The sequence below is a fragment of the Macaca mulatta genome, chromosome 7, assembly GCF_049350105.2.
Source record: "Macaca mulatta isolate MMU2019108-1 chromosome 7, T2T-MMU8v2.0, whole genome shotgun sequence".
Lineage (NCBI taxonomy): Eukaryota > Metazoa > Chordata > Mammalia > Primates > Cercopithecidae > Macaca > Macaca mulatta.
The window spans coordinates 4,736,863-4,755,303 of record NC_133412.1 but is presented as its reverse complement, the minus strand read 5'-3'; the positions used below and the strand labels follow the sequence as shown (position 1 = coordinate 4,755,303).

General features: G+C 57.5%; 1 protein-coding gene and 9 non-coding genes across 10 annotated transcripts; all 10 read left to right on the top strand.

The window, feature by feature from the left end:
• Nucleotides 1-798: 798 nt before the first annotated feature.
• LOC144329709 (uncharacterized) lies at nt 799-7,571 on the top strand. Its single transcript, XM_077938670.1, has 10 exons — nt 799-1,078; nt 1,315-1,360; nt 2,548-2,633; nt 2,725-2,855; nt 3,237-3,280; nt 5,373-5,504; nt 5,722-5,778; nt 5,898-5,942; nt 6,749-6,881; nt 7,487-7,571. The coding sequence occupies exons 4-10, from the start codon at nt 2,725-2,727 to the stop codon at nt 7,569-7,571; spliced, it is 627 nt and encodes a 208-aa protein (XP_077794796.1). The 5' UTR covers nt 799-1,078; nt 1,315-1,360; nt 2,548-2,633.
• LOC114679899 (small nucleolar RNA SNORD115) lies at nt 990-1,071 on the top strand. Its single transcript, XR_003731991.1, has one exon. It is a non-coding gene; the product is annotated as a small nucleolar RNA SNORD115 (small nucleolar RNA).
• Nucleotides 2,911-2,991, top strand: LOC144330523 (small nucleolar RNA SNORD115). Its single transcript, XR_013396784.1, has one exon. It is a non-coding gene; the product is annotated as a small nucleolar RNA SNORD115 (small nucleolar RNA).
• On the top strand, nt 5,565-5,646 carry LOC144330522 (small nucleolar RNA SNORD115). The gene has a single exon (XR_013396783.1). It is a non-coding gene; the product is annotated as a small nucleolar RNA SNORD115 (small nucleolar RNA).
• Nucleotides 7,146-7,227, top strand: LOC144330524 (small nucleolar RNA SNORD115). The gene has a single exon (XR_013396785.1). It is a non-coding gene; the product is annotated as a small nucleolar RNA SNORD115 (small nucleolar RNA).
• Nucleotides 7,572-9,052: 1,481 nt separating the features above from the next.
• LOC114679890 (small nucleolar RNA SNORD115) lies at nt 9,053-9,133 on the top strand. The gene has a single exon (XR_003731982.2). It is a non-coding gene; the product is annotated as a small nucleolar RNA SNORD115 (small nucleolar RNA).
• Nucleotides 9,134-11,712: 2,579 nt separating this feature from the next.
• On the top strand, nt 11,713-11,794 carry LOC114679858 (small nucleolar RNA SNORD115). Its single transcript, XR_003731950.1, has one exon. It is a non-coding gene; the product is annotated as a small nucleolar RNA SNORD115 (small nucleolar RNA).
• A 1,499-nt stretch (nt 11,795-13,293) lies between these two features.
• LOC114679898 (small nucleolar RNA SNORD115) lies at nt 13,294-13,375 on the top strand. The gene has a single exon (XR_003731990.1). It is a non-coding gene; the product is annotated as a small nucleolar RNA SNORD115 (small nucleolar RNA).
• A 1,825-nt stretch (nt 13,376-15,200) lies between these two features.
• Nucleotides 15,201-15,281, top strand: LOC114679877 (small nucleolar RNA SNORD115). The gene has a single exon (XR_003731969.1). It is a non-coding gene; the product is annotated as a small nucleolar RNA SNORD115 (small nucleolar RNA).
• Nucleotides 15,282-17,860: 2,579 nt separating this feature from the next.
• LOC114679857 (small nucleolar RNA SNORD115) lies at nt 17,861-17,942 on the top strand. The gene has a single exon (XR_003731949.1). It is a non-coding gene; the product is annotated as a small nucleolar RNA SNORD115 (small nucleolar RNA).
• The last annotated feature ends 499 nt before the right edge of the window (nt 17,943-18,441 follow it).

The window sequence follows — 18,441 nt, the reverse complement described above, 5'->3', positions numbered from 1 at the left end:
CCCCTCAGTCCCATGCAGGGCAGCTCCCAGCTGAGACTTTGTGTGCGAGTCTGGCCCAGGCCACATGAGGGGGGCCACAGGGGCTCTGGGGTGCCCCAGGTGTCACACGAGAGCTCTCTTTCCCTGGAGAGGTGCTCGAATGGGCCCGTGGGGTCAGGCTGCAGAGATTCGAGGACTGCATCCCAACCATGGCCCTAAATGCAACCGACTGTGTTGAGTAATGGGCCATCTCAATGGCGCCTCTTTGAGCTTGGTGGGGGGTGGTGCTGTTTCCCTGGGTTTGGGTCAAGACTGAGCTCTGTCCACTGCTTGGCGATGCTGCAGGCTGGCCCTTGAACTTGTGGGCTTTGGTCTAAGTCGGCAGCCCACATCCTCCTGGAGGTCACCCTTTGCATGTCGGTGAGTGGCTGGAAGAGTGGATCCTAAGGTAGGAAGTCCCGCTGTCGATGGTCCTGTCCTGGGAATTTGCCACCCAGGCCTCTTCTGAGCCATGGGGTCACCTCCAGGGTGGCAGGATCTTGGGTCTAAGGAAAGAGAGGATACCATGCGGCCCAGGGTTGGCCGAAGGTGGCCTGACTCTGTTTTGGGGACCTGTGCGGGACATGGATGGGGACTCGCCAGAGAAAGCCTGTGGCCCTGGGACTCCAGGCTTCGATTTCAAGTGTGGTTTGCCAAGAGTGCCCCACTTCCATGATAGGTCTGTGTTCTGTGTGGATCGCATCACGTGAGTAACCCTCACCCCTTTGCCGCATGGAGGCATGAGGCCCCGTTTGGACACATGTCCTCCTCCTGTCCCTCCAGGTGGTGAGCCCAGAGGAAGACTTGTGTTGGGCTCAATGTCTTCGAGCCAGTGTCCCAAAGCCAGGTGCCCGGCCCCTGGTGTGCTGAAGCTTGGGACCTTCCTAGTGACCTGGTCTCCTGCACTGACCTGTGGTGACTACAACCGGGTCCCACCGGATGCCTGTGCAGGAAGGAGGGTGTCCTGGGTTGGGTCGATGATGAGAACCTTGTATTGTCCTGAAGAGGGGTGATGACTTAAAAATGATGCTCAATAAGATTACCCTGAAGCCCAGCCTAGGTGAGAATTTTGGAAGAAGATGCTGGAATCCCAAAGTCCTCATCAGGGCCCCTGTATTTTGGGCTGGAGACCTGGAGGGCCTGAAGGACATCTGGGGGGCCCAACCCTGTCTCTGCACTCCTCCGTGAGGCAGCCCAGGCTCCCTGTTTGGGCTTGCTGTTGGTGGTCCAGTTTCCTGGGGTGGGGCATGAGGGCAACTCCTCCCTGAGCCCCCCTTCTCCGTTTTTGTCTTACAGTGAGCTCCTCCACCCAGGCAGGGCACCCGGGCATTGAGCGGCATAGGTCAGTGGATCCTGCTGGTGTTATGGGCCATGGGTCAGGCCACGTGGAGTCGCTGAGGGTCAGCCTTCAGGACAGGAGGGTTTCCTTAGGGAGCAGACTTGAATACCCACCAGGGATGGAAGGCTTGATTCTCTAGGAAAGTGGCTTCCTGAGGAATCGAACCCAAGGAGTACGCCTTCCCTGGAGTCCTGTGGGGATGACAGTCATCCAGGCAAGAGAGGGTTCCTTCAGTCTCACACAGGTCAGCTCCCAGCTGAGTCTTCCTGTGCTGCTGTGACCTCGAGGACTGTGTAGGCCACATGAGGGTGTCCACAGGGCCTCTGGGATGCCATGGGGTCACACAGGAGCTCTCCATCTGTGGAGAAAGGTGGGCTAGGGCCCATGGAGTTGAGCTGCAGATATTCGAGGATCGCACATGACTTATTGCCCTGAATGGGATGGGCCAGTTGAGCAATATGCCAACCCGTGGCACCTCTTTGAGCCTGGAGGGGACGGAGCTATTTCCCTAGGTTTGGGTCAAGGCTGAGCTCAGGCTGGTACCTGGTGTTGCTGCAGTCTGACCATGGACTCGTTAGGTTTAGGTCAAGGGGTCAGTCCACGTATTTCTGAGGTTCTCTCCTTGGCTGAAATTCACCCCTTTCCTCTGGGCAAGTGTCTAGAAGGGTGGTCTCCTGAGGTGGAAGGCCTGCTGTCAAGGGTCTTGTCCCTGGAATATGCCGCCCATGCTGCTTCTGAGCCATGGAGTCACCTCCAGGGTGCTGAGTCTTGTGCCCAAGGAAAGAAGTCACCATGTATCCCTCGAATAGCCAAGTGTGGCCCTGCTCTGTGTTAGGAGGTGTGTGGGGCATGAATGGGGACCCACCAGAGAGAGCATGTGGCCCTGGGACCCCAGGCATGTACAGGTCTCTAGTACGTGCTGTGATAGGGCATGTGGGTGGGTTCCCACAGTGCACAGGGGCGGAATATGTGACTGCCAGCTTTGCAGTGGCATCTGGCATTTGGGCCAGCCTCCTTGGTTGGCGATGAACTGTTTGGTGGCCCTGGTCAGTGCCCAGTAGACCTGGCATGATGCTGGGGTCATGCGGTGGAGCCGGCATGGGCAGTGGAGATGCTCATGGGCTCTGCAGTAGGGCACAGCTGGGGCTTCTTGCCCGACCCCAGTGACCCGCCTGCGCTGTCCTTTCAAGGATTGGTGACTGAGAGAGCACAGGGTGCCCTGCGTCTGCGACGGGCCAGTGTTCTACATGGAACCAACCACATAGGTCCATGGAGGGTGAGCATCCCTGAGCTGCCACACCCCACCTTCTGCCTCCATGGAGGGATGAGGTTGTGTTTGGACACCTGTCCTACTCCTGTTTCCCCAGATGTTGAACCTTGAGGAAGACTTGTATTGGACCCAATGGCCCTGGGCCAGCGTCTGTCAGTCAAGTGCCCAGCCCCAGTGCACTGAAGATGGGGCCCTTCCTGATGCCCTCGTCTCCTGCATTGAGCTATGGTGAGCACATCCGGGTCCCACTGGATGCATTGATGGGGAGGGGGTGCCCTGGGTTGGGTCGATGATGAGAACCTTATATTGTCTGAAAAGAGGTGATGACATAAAAATCATGCTCAATAGGATTACGCTGAGGCCCAGCCAGGGTGAGAATGTTGGAAGAGGATGCTGGGAATTATGAGTTCCCTGTGAGATCCACTGTAATTTGGGCTGGAGACCTGGAGGCTCTGAGGGCATCTGGAGGGTGCCCAACCCTGTCTCTGCACTCCTCCATGAGGCAGCCCAGGCTCACTATGTGGGCTTGGTGTCAGCACTGCTGTTACCTAGGGGTGGGGCACTTTGGTGGCTCCTTCCTGAGCCCCCATTTTCCCCTGTGTCTTTCAGTGAGCTCTTCTGCCCAGCAGACCCCCTTGCATTGACCGACATAGGTGAGTGGATCCTGCTGGGGTCATGGCCCATGAGCCAGGCTGTGTGGGGTTTCCGAGCATCAGTCTTCAGATGCACTGCAAGGGTTTCCTTGGGAGCCTTCCTGAATGCCCACCTGGGATTGGTTCTCTAGGAGGGCAGCTTCCTTAGGAATCAGACCCAAGGAAGATACATTCCCTGAAGCCCTGCAGGGGTTGTGGTTGTCCAGGCATTAAAGGGTTTCCTCCCCCTCATGCAGGGCAGTGTCCCGCTGAGACTCAGTCCTCAGGTCTGGCCTCTAGGATGGCCAGGCCACATGAAGAGGGACACATGGGCTCTTGGGCACCAAGAGGTTCATGTAGAGGCTCTCTGAGCTTGGAGAGGTGTGTGTGATTCGGCCCAGGGGGTTGGGCTGTGGATTTTCAAGGATCGCACCAAACCCATGGCCCTGAATGGAACTGACCGTATTAAGCAATCGGCCATCCCAGTGGTGCCTCCGTGAGCCAAGTGCGGGTCAGCACTGTTTCCTCAGAGTGAGTCGAGACTAGCTCTGACCAGCATCTGATGGTGGTGCAGTCCTGCCCTGGGATTGGTGGGCTTAGGGACAAGGGGATGACCCATGTCCCAACTGGTCACCCCTTCCTTGTGGGCGAGTGGCAGGAAGAGTGTCCTCCTGAGGTGGGAAGGCCTGCTGTGGAAGTTCCTGTCTCAGAAATTTGCTGTCCAGGCTGCTTCTGAGCTATGGGGTCACCTCCATGCTGGCGGGGCCTCAGGTGAATGGATCCTACTGGGGTCATGGGCCATGAGCCAGGCCGAGGTGGGGTCCCTGAGTGTCACGCTTCAGGTCATGAGGGTTTCCTCAAGGAGCTGACCTGAATCCCCACCAGGGATTTCTCCAGTTGGGAGATTTCCTTGGAAATCGGTCCCAAGAAGGACGCCATCCCCGAAATCCTGCGGAAGTAACAGAGGTTCAGGCAGGAGAGGGTTCCTTCAACCCAATGCAGTGCAGATCCTAGCTGAGACTTGGTGCACAGGTCAGTCCTGGAGGACTGCCCAGGCCACATGAGGGCATTCCCAGGGTCTCTGGAGCTAGGAGTCTTATATGGGAGCTCTTTGTCCCTGAGGCTTGAAGGGGACAGTGTGTGGCTGATCCGGCTTACGGAGTCAGACCCTGAACATTCAAGGGTCAGGAATAACCTATGGCCCTGAATGGGACTGACCCTGTTTAGCAATGGAGCAATGGGCCATTCGGTGGTGGCACCTTGAGCCTGGTGGGGGTGGCGCACCCTTGGTGGGGTTGGGTCAAGGCTGAGCTCTGGCTGTCACCTCATGGTTGGCCCTGGGAATCGGGTTGGGGCCAAGGGTGCAGCCCGGGTCCCACTGGAGTTCACCCCTCCCCATTGTGGAGTGGCCAGAAGGGTGGCATTCTGTGGTGGAAGGGCCACTGTGAAGGGTCCTGTCCCAGCAATTTGCTGCCAAGGCTGCTTCTGAGTCATGGGGTCACCTCCAGCGTGATAGGGTCTTGAGCCAAAGGAAAGGAGAGGGCATTATGTGGCCCCTGATTGGCAAAGCGTGGCCCAGCTCTGTGTTTGGGAGGTGTGAGGTGCATGAATGGGGACCCACCAGAGAAGGCACGTGGCCCTGGGGCCCCAGGATGGTATTTCTGGTGTGAGCTTATGGAGGGTGCGTGAATGTGTGCATTCCATGCCCAGGGGCAGGCTATGTGACCGCCAGGTCTGCAGTGGCACATGGCGTCCAGGCCAGCCTTCTTGGTTTGCCGTGAGCTGGTTGGTGGCCCTGGCCCTACCCAGTGGTCCCATTGAAGCCCAGAGTTGTGTGTGGGAGCTGGTGTGGGTAGTGGAGGTGCTCCAGGGTCCTACAATAGGGTGCAGCCTAGGCGTCTTGCTGGAATCCCATGATCCATCTGCCCTGTTCTTTCAGGGTTCAGTGGCAGGGAGGGCCAAGGGTTCCTCACATGCATGACCGTCACTGTTTTACATGGATCTCATCTCATGAGTCCATGGAGGGAGAGCATGTGTGAGCTAGCACCCTCTGCCCCCTTTCCCCTATGGAGACGTGAAGCCCTGTTTGGACACCTGTCCCTCACCCCTCCAGATGGTGACCCTGGAGGAAGAATTGCACTGGGCCTGCTGGCCCTGACACAGTGTCCCTCAATCGGGTGCTCAGCCACTGAAAAGCTGAAGCTCTGGCCCGTCCTGGTGCCCTGGTCTCCTGCACAGAGCTCTGGTGAGCCCATCTGGGTCCCAATGGATGCATGCATGGGTTGAGGGGTTGGTGCCCTGGGTTGGGTCAATGATGAGAACCTTATATGGTTCTGAAGAGAGGTGATGACTTAAAAATCATGCTCAATAGGATTACGCTGAGGCCCAGCCTAGGTGAGAATTTTGGAAGAGGATGCTGGGATTTCTAGGTCCCTGTCAGGGCACTGTATTTTGGACTGCAGAAATCCAGGCCCTGAACAGCATCTTGGGGGAGCTCTACCCTGTCTCTGCATTTCTACGTGAGGCAGCCCAGGCTCCCTCTGTGGGCTTGGTGTTGGCTCTCCGGTTCCCCGGGGTAGGGCACCTTGCTGGGTCCTTCCTGAGCCCCTGTTCTCCTCTTGTGTCTTCTGTATTTCAGTGAGCTCTTCAGCCCAGTTGGGCCCGCTGACATTGACGCGCATAGGTGAGTGCATTCTGCTGGCGTCGTGGGCCATGAGCCAGGCCACATGGTGTCACTGAGGGTCAGCCCTTGGGAAAGAAGAGTTTCCTCAGGGAGCGGACATGAATCCCCACTGGGGAGAGATGGTTTCTGCAAGAGACTGGCTTACTTGGGAATCAGACCCAAGACACTGCCTTCCCTGATGCCTCACAGGGGTGATGGTGGTCCAGGCAGGAAAGAGTCCCCTCAGTCCCATGCAGGGCAGCTCCCAGCTGAGACTTTGTGTGCGGGTCTGGCCCAGGCCACATGAGGGGGGCCACAGGGGCTCTGGGGTGCCCCAGGGGTCACACGAGAGCTCTCTTTCCCTGGAGAGGTGCTCGAATGGGCCCGTGGGGTCAGGCTGTAGAGATTCGAGGACTGCATCCCAACCATGGCCCTAAATGCAACCGACTGTGTTGAGTAATGGGCCATCTCAATGGCGCCTCTTTGAACTTGGTGGGAGGTGGTGCTGTTTCCCTGGGTTTGGGTCAAGACTGAGCTCTGTCCACTGCCTGGCGATGCTGTAGGCCGGCCCTTGAACTTGTGGGCTTTGGTCTAAGTCAGCAGCCCACATCCTCCTGGAAGTCACCCTTTGCATGTCGGTGAGTGGCTGGAAGAGTGGATCCTGAGGTAGGAAGACCCGCTGTCGATGGTCCTGTCCTAGGAATTTGCCACCCAGGCCTCTTCTGAGCCATGGGGTCACCTCCAGGGTGGCAGGGTCTTGGGCCTAAGTAAAGAGATGACACTATGTGGCCCAGGGTTTGTCGAAGTGGCCTGACTCTTTTGGGGAGCTGTGCGGGACATGGATGGGGACTCGCCAGAGAAAGCATGTGGCCCTGGGACTCCAGGCTTTGATTTCAAGTGTGGTTTGCCAAGGGTGCCCCACTTCCGTAATAGGTCTGTGTTCTGTGTGGATCCCATCCCGTGAGTAACCCTCACCCCTTTGCCGCATGGAGGCATGAGGCCCCGTTTGGACACATGTCCTCCTCCTGTCCCTCCAGGTGGTGAGCCCGGAGGAAGACTTGTGTTGGGCTCAATGTCTTTGGGCCAGTGTCCCAAAACCAGTGCCTGGCCCCTGGTGTGCTGAAGCTTGGGACCTTCCTAGTGACCTGGTCTCCTGCACTGACCTGTGGTGACTACAAACGGATCCCACCGGATGCCTGTGCAGGAAGGAGGGTGTCCTGGGTTGGGTCGATGATGAGAACGTTATATTGTCCTGAAGAGGGATGATGACTTAAAAATGATGCTCAATAAGATTACCCTGAAGCCCAGCATAGGTGAGAATTTTGGAAGAAGACGCTGGAATCCCGAAGTCCCCATCAGGGCCCCTGTATTTTGGGCTGGAGACCTAGAGGGCCAAAGGGCATCTGGTGGGCACAACCCTGTCTCTGCACTCCTCCGTGAGGCAGCCCAGGCTCCCTGTGCGGACTTGCTGTTGGTGGTCCAGTTTCCTGGGGTGGGGCATGAGGGCAGCTCCTCCCTGAGCCCCCCTTCTCCATTTGTGTCTTTCAGTGAGCTCTTCCACCCAGGCAGGGCACCCTGGCATTGAGCGGCATAGGTCAGTGGATCCTGCTGGTGCTATGGGCCATGGGTCAGGCCACGTGGAGTCGCTGAGGGTCAGCCTTCAGGACAGGAGGGTTTCCTTAGGGAGCAGACTTGAATACCCACCAGGGATGGAAGGGTTGATCCTCTAGGAAAGTGGCTTCCTGAGAAATCGAATCCAAGGAGTACGCCTTCCCTGGAGTCCTGTGGGGATGACAGTCGTCCAGGCAGGAGAGGGTTCCTTCAGTCTCACACAGGTCAGCTCCCAGCTGAGTCTTCGTGTGCTGCTGTGACCTTGAGGACTGTGTAGGCCACATGAGGGTGTCCACAGGGCCTCTGGGATGCCATGAGGTCACACAGGAGCTCTCCATCTATGGAGAAAGGTTGGGTAGGGCCCATGGAGTTGAGCTGCAGATATTCCAGGATCGCACTTGACTTATTGCCCTGAATGGGATGGGCCATGTTGAGCAATATGCCAACCCGTGGCACCTCTTTGAGCCTGGAGGGGGCGGTGCTATTTCCCTAGGTTTGGGTCAAGGCTGAGCTCAGGCTGGCACCTGGTGTTGCTGCATTCTGACCATGGACTCGTTAGGTTTAGGTCAAGGGGTCAGCCCACGTATTGCTGAGGTTCTCTCCTTGGCTGAAATTCACCCCTCTCCTGTGGGCAAGTGTCTGGAAGGGTTGCCTCCTGAGGTGGAAGGCCCGCTATCAAGGGTCTTGTCCCTGGAATATGCCGCCCATGCTGCTTCTGAGTCATGGGGTCACCTCCAGGATGGTGAGTCTTGTGCCCAAGGAAAGGAGAAGTCACCATGTGTCCCCCGAATAGCCAAGTGTGGCCCTGCTCTGTGTTAGGAGGTGTGTGGGGCATGAATGGGGACCCAGAGAGAGCATGTGGCCCTGGGACTCCAGGCATGTACAGAGCTCTAGTACGTGCTGTGATAGGGCACGTGGGTGGGTTCCCACAGTGCACAGGGACAGGATATGTGACTGCCAGCTTTGCAGTGGCATCTGGCATCTGGGCTAGCCTCTTTGGTTGGCAATGAGCTGTTTCGTGGCCCTGGTCTGTGCCCAGTAGACCTGGCATGATGCTGGGGTCATGTGGTGGAGCCGGCATGGGCAGTGGAGATGCTCATGGGCTCTGCAGTAGGGCACAGCTGGGGCTTCTTGCCCGACCCCAGTGACCCGCCTGCCCTGTCCTTTCAAGGATTGGTGACTGAGAGAGCACAGGGTACCCTGCGTCTGCGACGGGCCAGTGTTCCACATGGGTCCATGGAGGGTGAGCATCCCTGAGCCGCCACACCCCACCTTCTGCCTCCATGGAGGGATGAGGTTGTGTTTGGACACCTGTCCTACTCCTGTTTCCCCAGATGTTGAACCTTGAGGAAGACTTGCATTGGACCTAATTGCCCTGGGCCAACGTCTGTCAGTCAAGTGCCCAGCCCCAGTGCACTGAAGATGGGTCCCTTCCTGATGCCCTCATCTCCTGCATTGAGCTATGGTGAGCACACCCGGGTCCCACTGGATGCATTGATGGGGAGGGGGTGCCCTGGGTTGGGTCGATGATGAGAACCTTATATTGTCTGAAGAGAGGTGATGACATAAAAATCATGCTCAATAGGATTACGCTGAGGCCCAGCCTGGGTGAGAATGTTGGAAGAGGATGCTGGGAATTATGAGTTCCCTGTGAGATCCACTGTATTTTGGGCTAGAGACGTGGAGGCTCTGAGGGTATCTAGAGGGTGCCCAACCCTGACTCTGCACTCCTCCATGAGGCAGCCCAGGCTCACTATGTGGGCTTGGTGTCAGCGCTGCTGTTACCTAGGGGTGGGACACTTTCGTGGCTCCTTCCTGAGCCCCCATTTTCCCCTGTGTCTTTCAGTGAGCTCTTCTGCCCAGCAGACCCCCTTGCATTGACCGGCATAGGTGAGTGGATCCTGCTGGGGTCATGGCCCATGAGTCAGGCTGTGTGGGGTTTCCGAGCATCAGTCTTCAGCTGCAAGGGTTTCCTTGGGAGCCTTCCTGAATGCCCACCTGGGATTGGTTCTCTAGGAGGGCAGCTTCCTTAGGAATCAGACCCAAGGAAGATATATTCCCTGAAGTCCTGCAGGGGTTGTGGTGGTCCAGGCATTAAAGGGTTTCCTCCACCTCATGCAGGGCAGTGTCCCGCTGAAACTTAGTTCTCAGGTCTGGCCTCTAGGATGGCCAGGCCACATGAAGGTGGACGCAAGGGCTCTGGGGCACCAAGAAGTTCATGCACAGGCTCTCTGACCTTGGAGAGGTGTGTGTGATTCGGCCCATAGGGCTGGGCTGTGGATTTTCAAGGATCACACCAAACCCATGGCCCTGAATGGGACTGACCCTATTAAGCAATCGGCCATCCCAGTGGTGCCTCTGTGAGCCAAGTGCGGGTCAGCACTGTTTCCTCAGGGTGAGTTGAGACTAGCTCTGGCCAGCATCTGATGGTGGTGCAATCCCACCCTGGGATTGGTGGGCTTAGGGACAAGGGGATGACCCATGTCCCATCAGGGTCACCCCTTCCTTGTGGGCGAGTGGCAGGAAGAGTGTCCTCCTGAGGTGGGAAGGCCTGCTGTGGAAGTTCCTGTCTCAGAAATTTGCTGTCCAGGCTGCTTCTGAGCTATGGGGTCACCTCCATGCTGGCGGGGCCTCAGGTGAATGGATCCTACTGGGGTCATGGGCCATGAGCCAGGCCGGGGTGGGGTCCCTGAGTGTCACGCTTCAGGTCATGAGGGTTTCCTCAAGGAGCTGACCTGAATCCCCACCAGGGATGGATGGTTTCTCCAGTTGGGAGATTTCCTTGGAAATCGGTCCCAAGAAGGATGCCTTCCCCGAAACCCTGCGGAAGTAACAGAGGTTCAGGCAGGAGAGGGTTCCTTCAACCCAATGCAGTGCAGATCCTAGCTGAGACTTGGTGCACAGGTCAGTCCTGGAGGACTGCCCAGGCCACATGATGGCATTCCCAGGGTCTTCCGGGACCAGGAGTCTTATATGGGAGCTCTCTGTCCCTGAGGCTTGCAGGGGCACAGTGTGTGGCTGATCCGGCTTACGGAGTCAGACCCTGAACATTCAAGGGTCAGGAATGACCTATGGCCCTGAATGAGACGGACCCTGTTGAGCAGTGGAGCAATGGGCCATCCCAGTTGTGGCACCTTGAGCCTGGTGGAGGTGGCGCAGCCTCGGTGGGGTTGGGTAAAGGCTGAGCTCTGGCTGTCACCTCATGGTTGGCCCTGGGAATCGTGGGCTTTGGGCCAAGGGTGCAGCCCGGGTCCCATTGGAGTTCACCCCTCCCCATAGTGGAGTGGCCAGAAGGGTGGCATCCTGTGGTGGAAGGGCCACTGTGATAGGTCCTGTCCCAGCAATTTGCTGCCAAGGCTGCCTCTGAGTCATGGGGTCACCTCCAGGGTGATGGGGTCTTGAGCCAAAGGAAAGGAGAAGACATTATGTGGCCCCTGATTGGCAGAGTGTGGCCCAGCTCTGTCTTTGGGAGGTGTGAGGTGCATGAATGGGGACCCACCAGAGAAGGCACGTGGCCCTGGGGCCCCAGGATGGTATTTCTGGTGTGAGCTTATGGAGGGTGCGTGAATGTGTGCATTCCATGCCCAGGGGCAGGCTATGTGACCGCCAGGTCTGCAGTGGCGCATGGCGTCCAGGCCAGCCTTCTTGGTTTGCCATGAGCTGGTTGGTGGCCCTGGCCCTGCCCAGTGTTCCCATTATGGCCCAGAGTTGTGTTGGGGAGCTGGTGTGGGCAGTGGAGGTGCTCCAGGGTCCTACAGTTGGGTGCAGCCTAGGCGTCTTGCTGGAATCCCATAATCCATCTGCCCTGTTCTTTCAGGGTTCAGTGGCAGGGAGGGCCAAGGGTTCCTCACATGCATGACCGTCACTGTTACATGGATCTCATCTCATGAGTCCATGGAGGGAGAGCATGTGTGAGCTAGCACCCTCTGCCCCCTTTCCCCATGGAGGCGTGAAGCCCTGTTTGGACACCTGTCCCTCACCCCTCCAGATGGTGACCCTGGAGGAAGAATTCCATTGGGCCTGCTGGCCCTGACACAGTGTCCCTCAATCGGGTGCTCAGCCACTGAAAAGCTGAAGCTCTGGCCCTTCCTGGTGCCCTGGTCTCCTGCACAGAGCTCTGGTGAGCCCATCTGGGTCCCAATGGATGCATGCATGGGTTGAGGGGTTGGTGCCCTGGGTTGGGTCAATGATGAGAACCTTATATGGTTCTGAAGAGAGGTGATGACTTAAAAATCATGCTCAATAGGATTACGCTGAGGCCCAGCCTAGGTGAGAATTTTGGAAGAGGATGCTGGGATTTCTAGGTCCCTGTCAGGGCACTGTATTTTGGACTGCAGAAATCCAGGCCCTGAACAGCATCTTGGGGGAGCTCTACCCTGTCTCTGCATTTCTACGTGAGGCAGCCCAGGCTCCCTCTGTGGGCTTGGTGTTGGCTCTCCGGTTCCCCGGGGTAGGGCACCTTGCTGGGTCCTTCCTGAGCCCCTGTTCTCCTCTTGTGTCTTCTGTATTTCAGTGAGCTCTTCAGCCCAGTTGGGCCCGCTGACATTGACGCGCATAGGTGAGTGCATTCTGCTGGCATCGTGGGCCATGAGCCAGGCCACGTGGTGTCACTGAGGGTCAGCCCTTGGGAAAGAAGAGTTTCCTCAGGGAGCCGACATGAATCCCCACTGGGGAGAGATGGTTTCTGCAAGAGACTGGCTTACTTGGGAATCAGACCCAAGACAATGCCTTCCCTGATGCCTCACAGGGGTGATGGTGGTCCAGGCAGGAAAGAGTCCCCTCAGTCCCATGCAGGGCAGCTCCCAGCTGAGACTTTGTGTGCGGGTCTGGCCCAGGCCACATGAGGGGGGCCACAGGGGCTCTGGGGTGCCCCAGGGGTCACACGAGAGCTCTCTTTCCCTGGAGAGGTGCTCGAATGGGCCCGTGGGGTCAGGCTGTAGAGATTCGAGGACTGCATCCCAACCATGGCCCTAAATGCAACCGACTGTGTTGAGTAATGGGCCATCTCAATGGCGCCTCTTTGAACTTGGTGGGAGGTGGTGCTGTTTCCCTGGGTTTGGGTCAAGACTGAGCTCTGTCCACTGCCTGGCGATGCTGTAGGCCGGCCCTTGAACTTGTGGGCTTTGGTCTAAGTCAGCAGCCCACATCCTCCTGGAAGTCACCCTTTGCATGTCGGTGAGTGGCTGGAAGAGTGGATCCTGAGGTAGGAAGACCCGCTGTCGATGGTCCTGTCCTAGGAATTTGCCACCCAGGCCTCTTCTGAGCCATGGGGTCACCTCCAGGGTGGCAGGGTCTTGGGCCTAAGTAAAGAGATGACACTATGTGGCCCAGGGTTTGTCGAAGTGGCCTGACTCTTTTGGGGAGCTGTGCGGGACATGGATGGGGACTCGCCAGAGAAAGCATGTGGCCCTGGGACTCCAGGCTTTGATTTCAAGTGTGGTTTGCCAAGGGTGCCCCACTTCCGTAATAGGTCTGTGTTCTGTGTGGATCCCATCCCGTGAGTAACCCTCACCCCTTTGCCGCATGGAGGCATGAGGCCCCGTTTGGACACATGTCCTCCTCCTGTCCCTCCAGGTGGTGAGCCCGGAGGAAGACTTGTGTTGGGCTCAATGTCTTTGGGCCAGTGTCCCAAAACCAGTGCCTGGCCCCTGGTGTGCTGAAGCTTGGGACCTTCCTAGTGACCTGGTCTCCTGCACTGACCTGTGGTGACTACAAACGGATCCCACCGGATGCCTGTGCAGGAAGGAGGGTGTCCTGGGTTGGGTCGATGATGAGAACGTTATATTGTCCTGAAGAGGGATGATGACTTAAAAATGATGCTCAATAAGATTACCCTGAAGCCCAGCATAGGTGAGAATTTTGGAAGAAGACGCTGGAATCCCGAAGTCCCCATCAGGGCCCCTGTATTTTGGGCTGGAGACCTAGAGGGCCAAAGGGCATCTGGTGGGCACAACCCTGTCTCTGCACTCCTCCGTGAGGCAGCCCAGGCTCCCTGTGCGGACTTGCTGTTGGTGGTCCAGTTTCCTGGGGTGGGGCATGAGGGCAGCTCCTCCCTGAGCCCCCCTTCTCCATTTGTGTCTTTCAGTGAGCTCTTCCACCCAGGCAGGGCACCCTGGCATTGAGCGGCATAGGTCAGTGGATCCTGCTGGTGCTATGGGCCATGGGTCAGGCCACGTGGAGTCGCTGAGGGTCAGCCTTCAGGACAGGAGGGTTTCCTTAGGGAGCAGACTTGAATACCCACCAGGGATGGAAGGGTTGATCCTCTAGGAAAGTGGCTTCCTGAGAAATCGAATCCAAGGAGTACGCCTTCCCTGGAGTCCTGTGGGGATGACAGTCGTCCAGGCAGGAGAGGGTTCCTTCAGTCTCACACAGGTCAGCTCCCAGCTGAGTCTTCGTGTGCTGCTGTGACCTTGAGGACTGTGTAGGCCACATGAGGGTGTCCACAGGGCCTCTGGGATGCCATGGGGTCACACAGGAGCTCTCCATCTATGGAGAAAGGTTGGGTAGGGCCCATGGAGTTGAGCTGCAGATATTCCAGGATCGCACTTGACTTATTGCCCTGAATGGGATGGGCCATGTTGAGCAATATGCCAACCCGTGGCACCTCTTTGAGCCTGGAGGGGGCGGTGCTATTTCCCTAGGTTTGGGTCAAGGCTGAGCTCAGGCTGGCACCTGGTGTTGCTGCATTCTGACCATGGACTCGTTAGGTTTAGGTCAAGGGGTCAGCCCACGTATTGCTGAGGTTCTCTCCTTGGCTGAAATTCACCCCTCTCCTGTGGGCAAGTGTCTGGAAGGGTTGCCTCCTGAGGTGGAAGGCCCGCTATCAAGGGTCTTGTCCCTGGAATATGCCGCCCATGCTGCTTCTGAGCCATGGGGTCACCTCCAGGATGGTGAGTCTTGTGCCCAAGGAAAGGAGAAGTCACCATGTGTCCCCCGAATAGCCAAGTGTGGCCCTGCTCTGTGTTAGGAGGTGTGTGGGGCATGAATGGGGACCCAGAGAGAGCATGTGGCCCTGGGACTCCAGGCATGTACAGAGCTCTAGTACGTGCTGTGATAGGGCACGTGGGTGGGTTCCCACAGTGCACAGGGACAGGATATGTGACTGCCAGCTTTGCAGTGGCATCTGGCATCTGGGCTAGCCTCTTTGGTTGGCAATGAGCTGTTTCGTGGCCCTGGTCTGTGCCCAGTAGACCTGGCATGATGCTGGGGTCATGTGGTGGAGCCGGCATGGGCAGTGGAGATGCTCATGGGCTCTGCAGTAGGGCACAGCTGGGGCTTCTTGCCCGACCCCAGTGACCCGCCTGCCCTGTCCTTTCAAGGATTGGTGACTGAGAGAGCACAGGGTACCCTGCGTCTGCGACGGGCCAGTGTTCCACATGGGTCCATGGAGGGTGAGCATCCCTGAGCCGCCACACCCCACCTTCTGCCTCCATGGAGGGATGAGGTTGTGTTTGGACACCTGTCCTACTCCTGTTTCCCCAGATGTTGAACCTTGAGGAAGACTTGCATTGGACCTAATTGCCCTGGGCCAACGTCTGTCAGTCAAGTGCCCAGCCCCAGTGCACTGAAGATGGGTCCCTTCCTGATGCCCTCATCTCCTGCATTGAGCTATGGTGAGCACACCCGGGTCCCACTGGATGCATTGATGGGGAGGGGGTGCCCTGGGTTGGGTCGATGATGAGAACCTTATATTGTCTGAAGAGAGGTGATGACATAAAAATCATGCTCAATAGGATTACGCTGAGGCCCAGCCTGGGTGAGAATGTTGGAAGAGGATGCTGGGAATTATGAGTTCCCTGTGAGATCCACTGTATTTTGGGCTAGAGACGTGGAGGCTCTGAGGGTATCTAGAGGGTGCCCAACCCTGACTCTGCACTCCTCCATGAGGCAGCCCAGGCTCACTATGTGGGCTTGGTGTCAGCGCTGCTGTTACCTAGGGGTGGGACACTTTCGTGGCTCCTTCCTGAGCCCCCATTTTCCCCTGTGTCTTTCAGTGAGCTCTTCTGCCCAGCAGACCCCCTTGCATTGACCGGCATAGGTGAGTGGATCCTGCTGGGGTCATGGCCCATGAGTCAGGCTGTGTGGGGTTTCCGAGCATCAGTCTTCAGCTGCAAGGGTTTCCTTGGGAGCCTTCCTGAATGCCCACCTGGGATTGGTTCTCTAGGAGGGCAGCTTCCTTAGGAATCAGACCCAAGGAAGATATATTCCCTGAAGTCCTGCAGGGGTTGTGGTGGTCCAGGCATTAAAGGGTTTCCTCCACCTCATGCAGGGCAGTGTCCCGCTGAAACTTAGTTCTCAGGTCTGGCCTCTAGGATGGCCAGGCCACATGAAGGTGGACGCAAGGGCTCTGGGGCACCAAGAAGTTCATGCACAGGCTCTCTGACCTTGGAGAGGTGTGTGTGATTCGGCCCATAGGGCTGGGCTGTGGATTTTCAAGGATCACACCAAACCCATGGCCCTGAATGGGACTGACCCTATTAAGCAATCGGCCATCCCAGTGGTGCCTCTGTGAGCCAAGTGCGGGTCAGCACTGTTTCCTCAGGGTGAGTTGAGACTAGCTCTGGCCAGCATCTGATGGTGGTGCAATCCCACCCTGGGATTGGTGGGCTTAGGGACAAGGGGATGACCCATGTCCCATCAGGGTCACCCCTTCCTTGTGGGCGAGTGGCAGGAAGAGTGTCCTCCTGAGGTGGGAAGGCCTGCTGTGGAAGTTCCTGTCTCAGAAATTTGCTGTCCAGGCTGCTTCTGAGCTATGGGGTCACCTCCATGCTGGCGGGGCCTCAGGTGAATGGATCCTACTGGGGTCATGGGCCATGAGCCAGGCCGGGGTGGGGTCCCTGAGTGTCACGCTTCAGGTCATGAGGGTTTCCTCAAGGAGCTGACCTGAATCCCCACCAGGGATGGATGGTTTCTCCAGTTGGGAGATTTCCTTGGAAATCGGTCCCAAGAAGGATGCCTTCCCCGAAACCCTGCGGAAGTAACAGAGGTTCAGGCAGGAGAGGGTTCCTTCAACCCAATGCAGTGCAGATCCTAGCTGAGACTTGGTGCACAGGTCAGTCCTGGAGGACTGCCCAGGCCACATGATGGCATTCCCAGGGTCTTCCGGGACCAGGAGTCTTATATGGGAGCTCTCTGTCCCTGAGGCTTGCAGGGGCACAGTGTGTGGCTGATCCGGCTTACGGAGTCAGACCCTGAACATTCAAGGGTCAGGAATGACCTATGGCCCTGAATGAGACGGACCCTGTTGAGCAGTGGAGCAATGGGCCATCCCAGTTGTGGCACCTTGAGCCTGGTGGAGGTGGCGCAGCCTCGGTGGGGTTGGGTAAAGGCTGAGCTCTGGCTGTCACCTCATGGTTGGCCCTGGGAATCGTGGGCTTTGGGCCAAGGGTGCAGCCCGGGTCCCATTGGAGTTCACCCCTCCCCATAGTGGAGTGGCCAGAAGGGTGGCATCCTGTGGTGGAAGGGCCACTGTGATAGGTCCTGTCCCAGCAATTTGCTGCCAAGGCTGCCTCTGAGTCATGGGGTCACCTCCAGGGTGATGGGGTCTTGAGCCAAAGGAAAGGAGAAGACATTATGTGGCCCCTGATTGGCAGAGTGTGGCCCAGCTCTGTCTTTGGGAGGTGTGAGGTGCATGAATGGGGACCCACCAGAGAAGGCACGTGGCCCTGGGGCCCCAGGATGGTATTTCTGGTGTGAGCTTATGGAGGGTGCGTGAATGTGTGCATTCCATGCCCAGGGGCAGGCTATGTGACCGCCAGGTCTGCAGTGGCGCATGGCGTCCAGGCCAGCCTTCTTGGTTTGCCATGAGCTGGTTGGTGGCCCTGGCCCTGCCCAGTGTTCCCATTATGGCCCAGAGTTGTGTTGGGGAGCTGGTGTGGGCAGTGGAGGTGCTCCAGGGTCCTACAGTTGGGTGCAGCCTAGGCGTCTTGCTGGAATCCCATAATCCATCTGCCCTGTTCTTTCAGGGTTCAGTGGCAGGGAGGGCCAAGGGTTCCTCACATGCATGACCGTCACTGTTACATGGATCTCATCTCATGAGTCCATGGAGGGAGAGCATGTGTGAGCTAGCACCCTCTGCCCCCTTTCCCCATGGAGGCGTGAAGCCCTGTTTGGACACCTGTCCCTCACCCCTCCAGATGGTGCCCCTGGAGGAAGAATTCCATTGGGCCTGCTGGCCCTGACACAGTGTCCCTCAGCCGGGTGCTCAGCCACTGAAAAGCTGAAGCTCTGGCCCTTCCTGGTGTCCTGGTCTCCTGCACAGAGCTCTGGTGAGCCCATCTGGGTCCCAATGGATGCAGGCATGGGTTGAGGGGTTGGTGCCCTGGGTTGGGTCAATGATGAGAACCTTATATGGTTCTGAAGAGAGGTGATGACTTAAAAATCATGCTCAATAGGATTACGCTGAGGCCCAGCCTAGGTGATAATTTTGGAAGAGGATGCTGGGATTTCTAGGTCCCTGTCAGGGTACTGTATTTTGGACTGGAGAAATCCAGGCCCTGAACAGCATCTTGGGGGAGCTCTACCCTGTCTCTGCATTTCTACATGAGGCAGCCCAGCCTCCCTCTGTGGGCTTGGTGTTGGCTCTCCGGTTCCCCGGGGTAGGGCACCTTGCTGGGTCCTTCCTGAGCCCCTGTTCTCCTCTTGTGTCTTCTGTATTTCAGTGAGCTCTTCAGCCCAGGTGGGCCCGCTGACATTGACGCGCATAGGTGAGTGCATTCTGCTGGCATCGTGGGCCATGAGCCAGGCCACGTGGTGTCACTGAGGGTCAGCCCTTGGGAAAGAAGAGTTTCCTCAGGGAGTCGACTGAATCCCCACTGGGGAGGGGTGGTTTCTCCAGGAGGCTGGCTTCCTTGGGAATCAGACCCAAGACAATGCCTTCCCTGATGCCTCACAGGGGTGACTGTGGTCT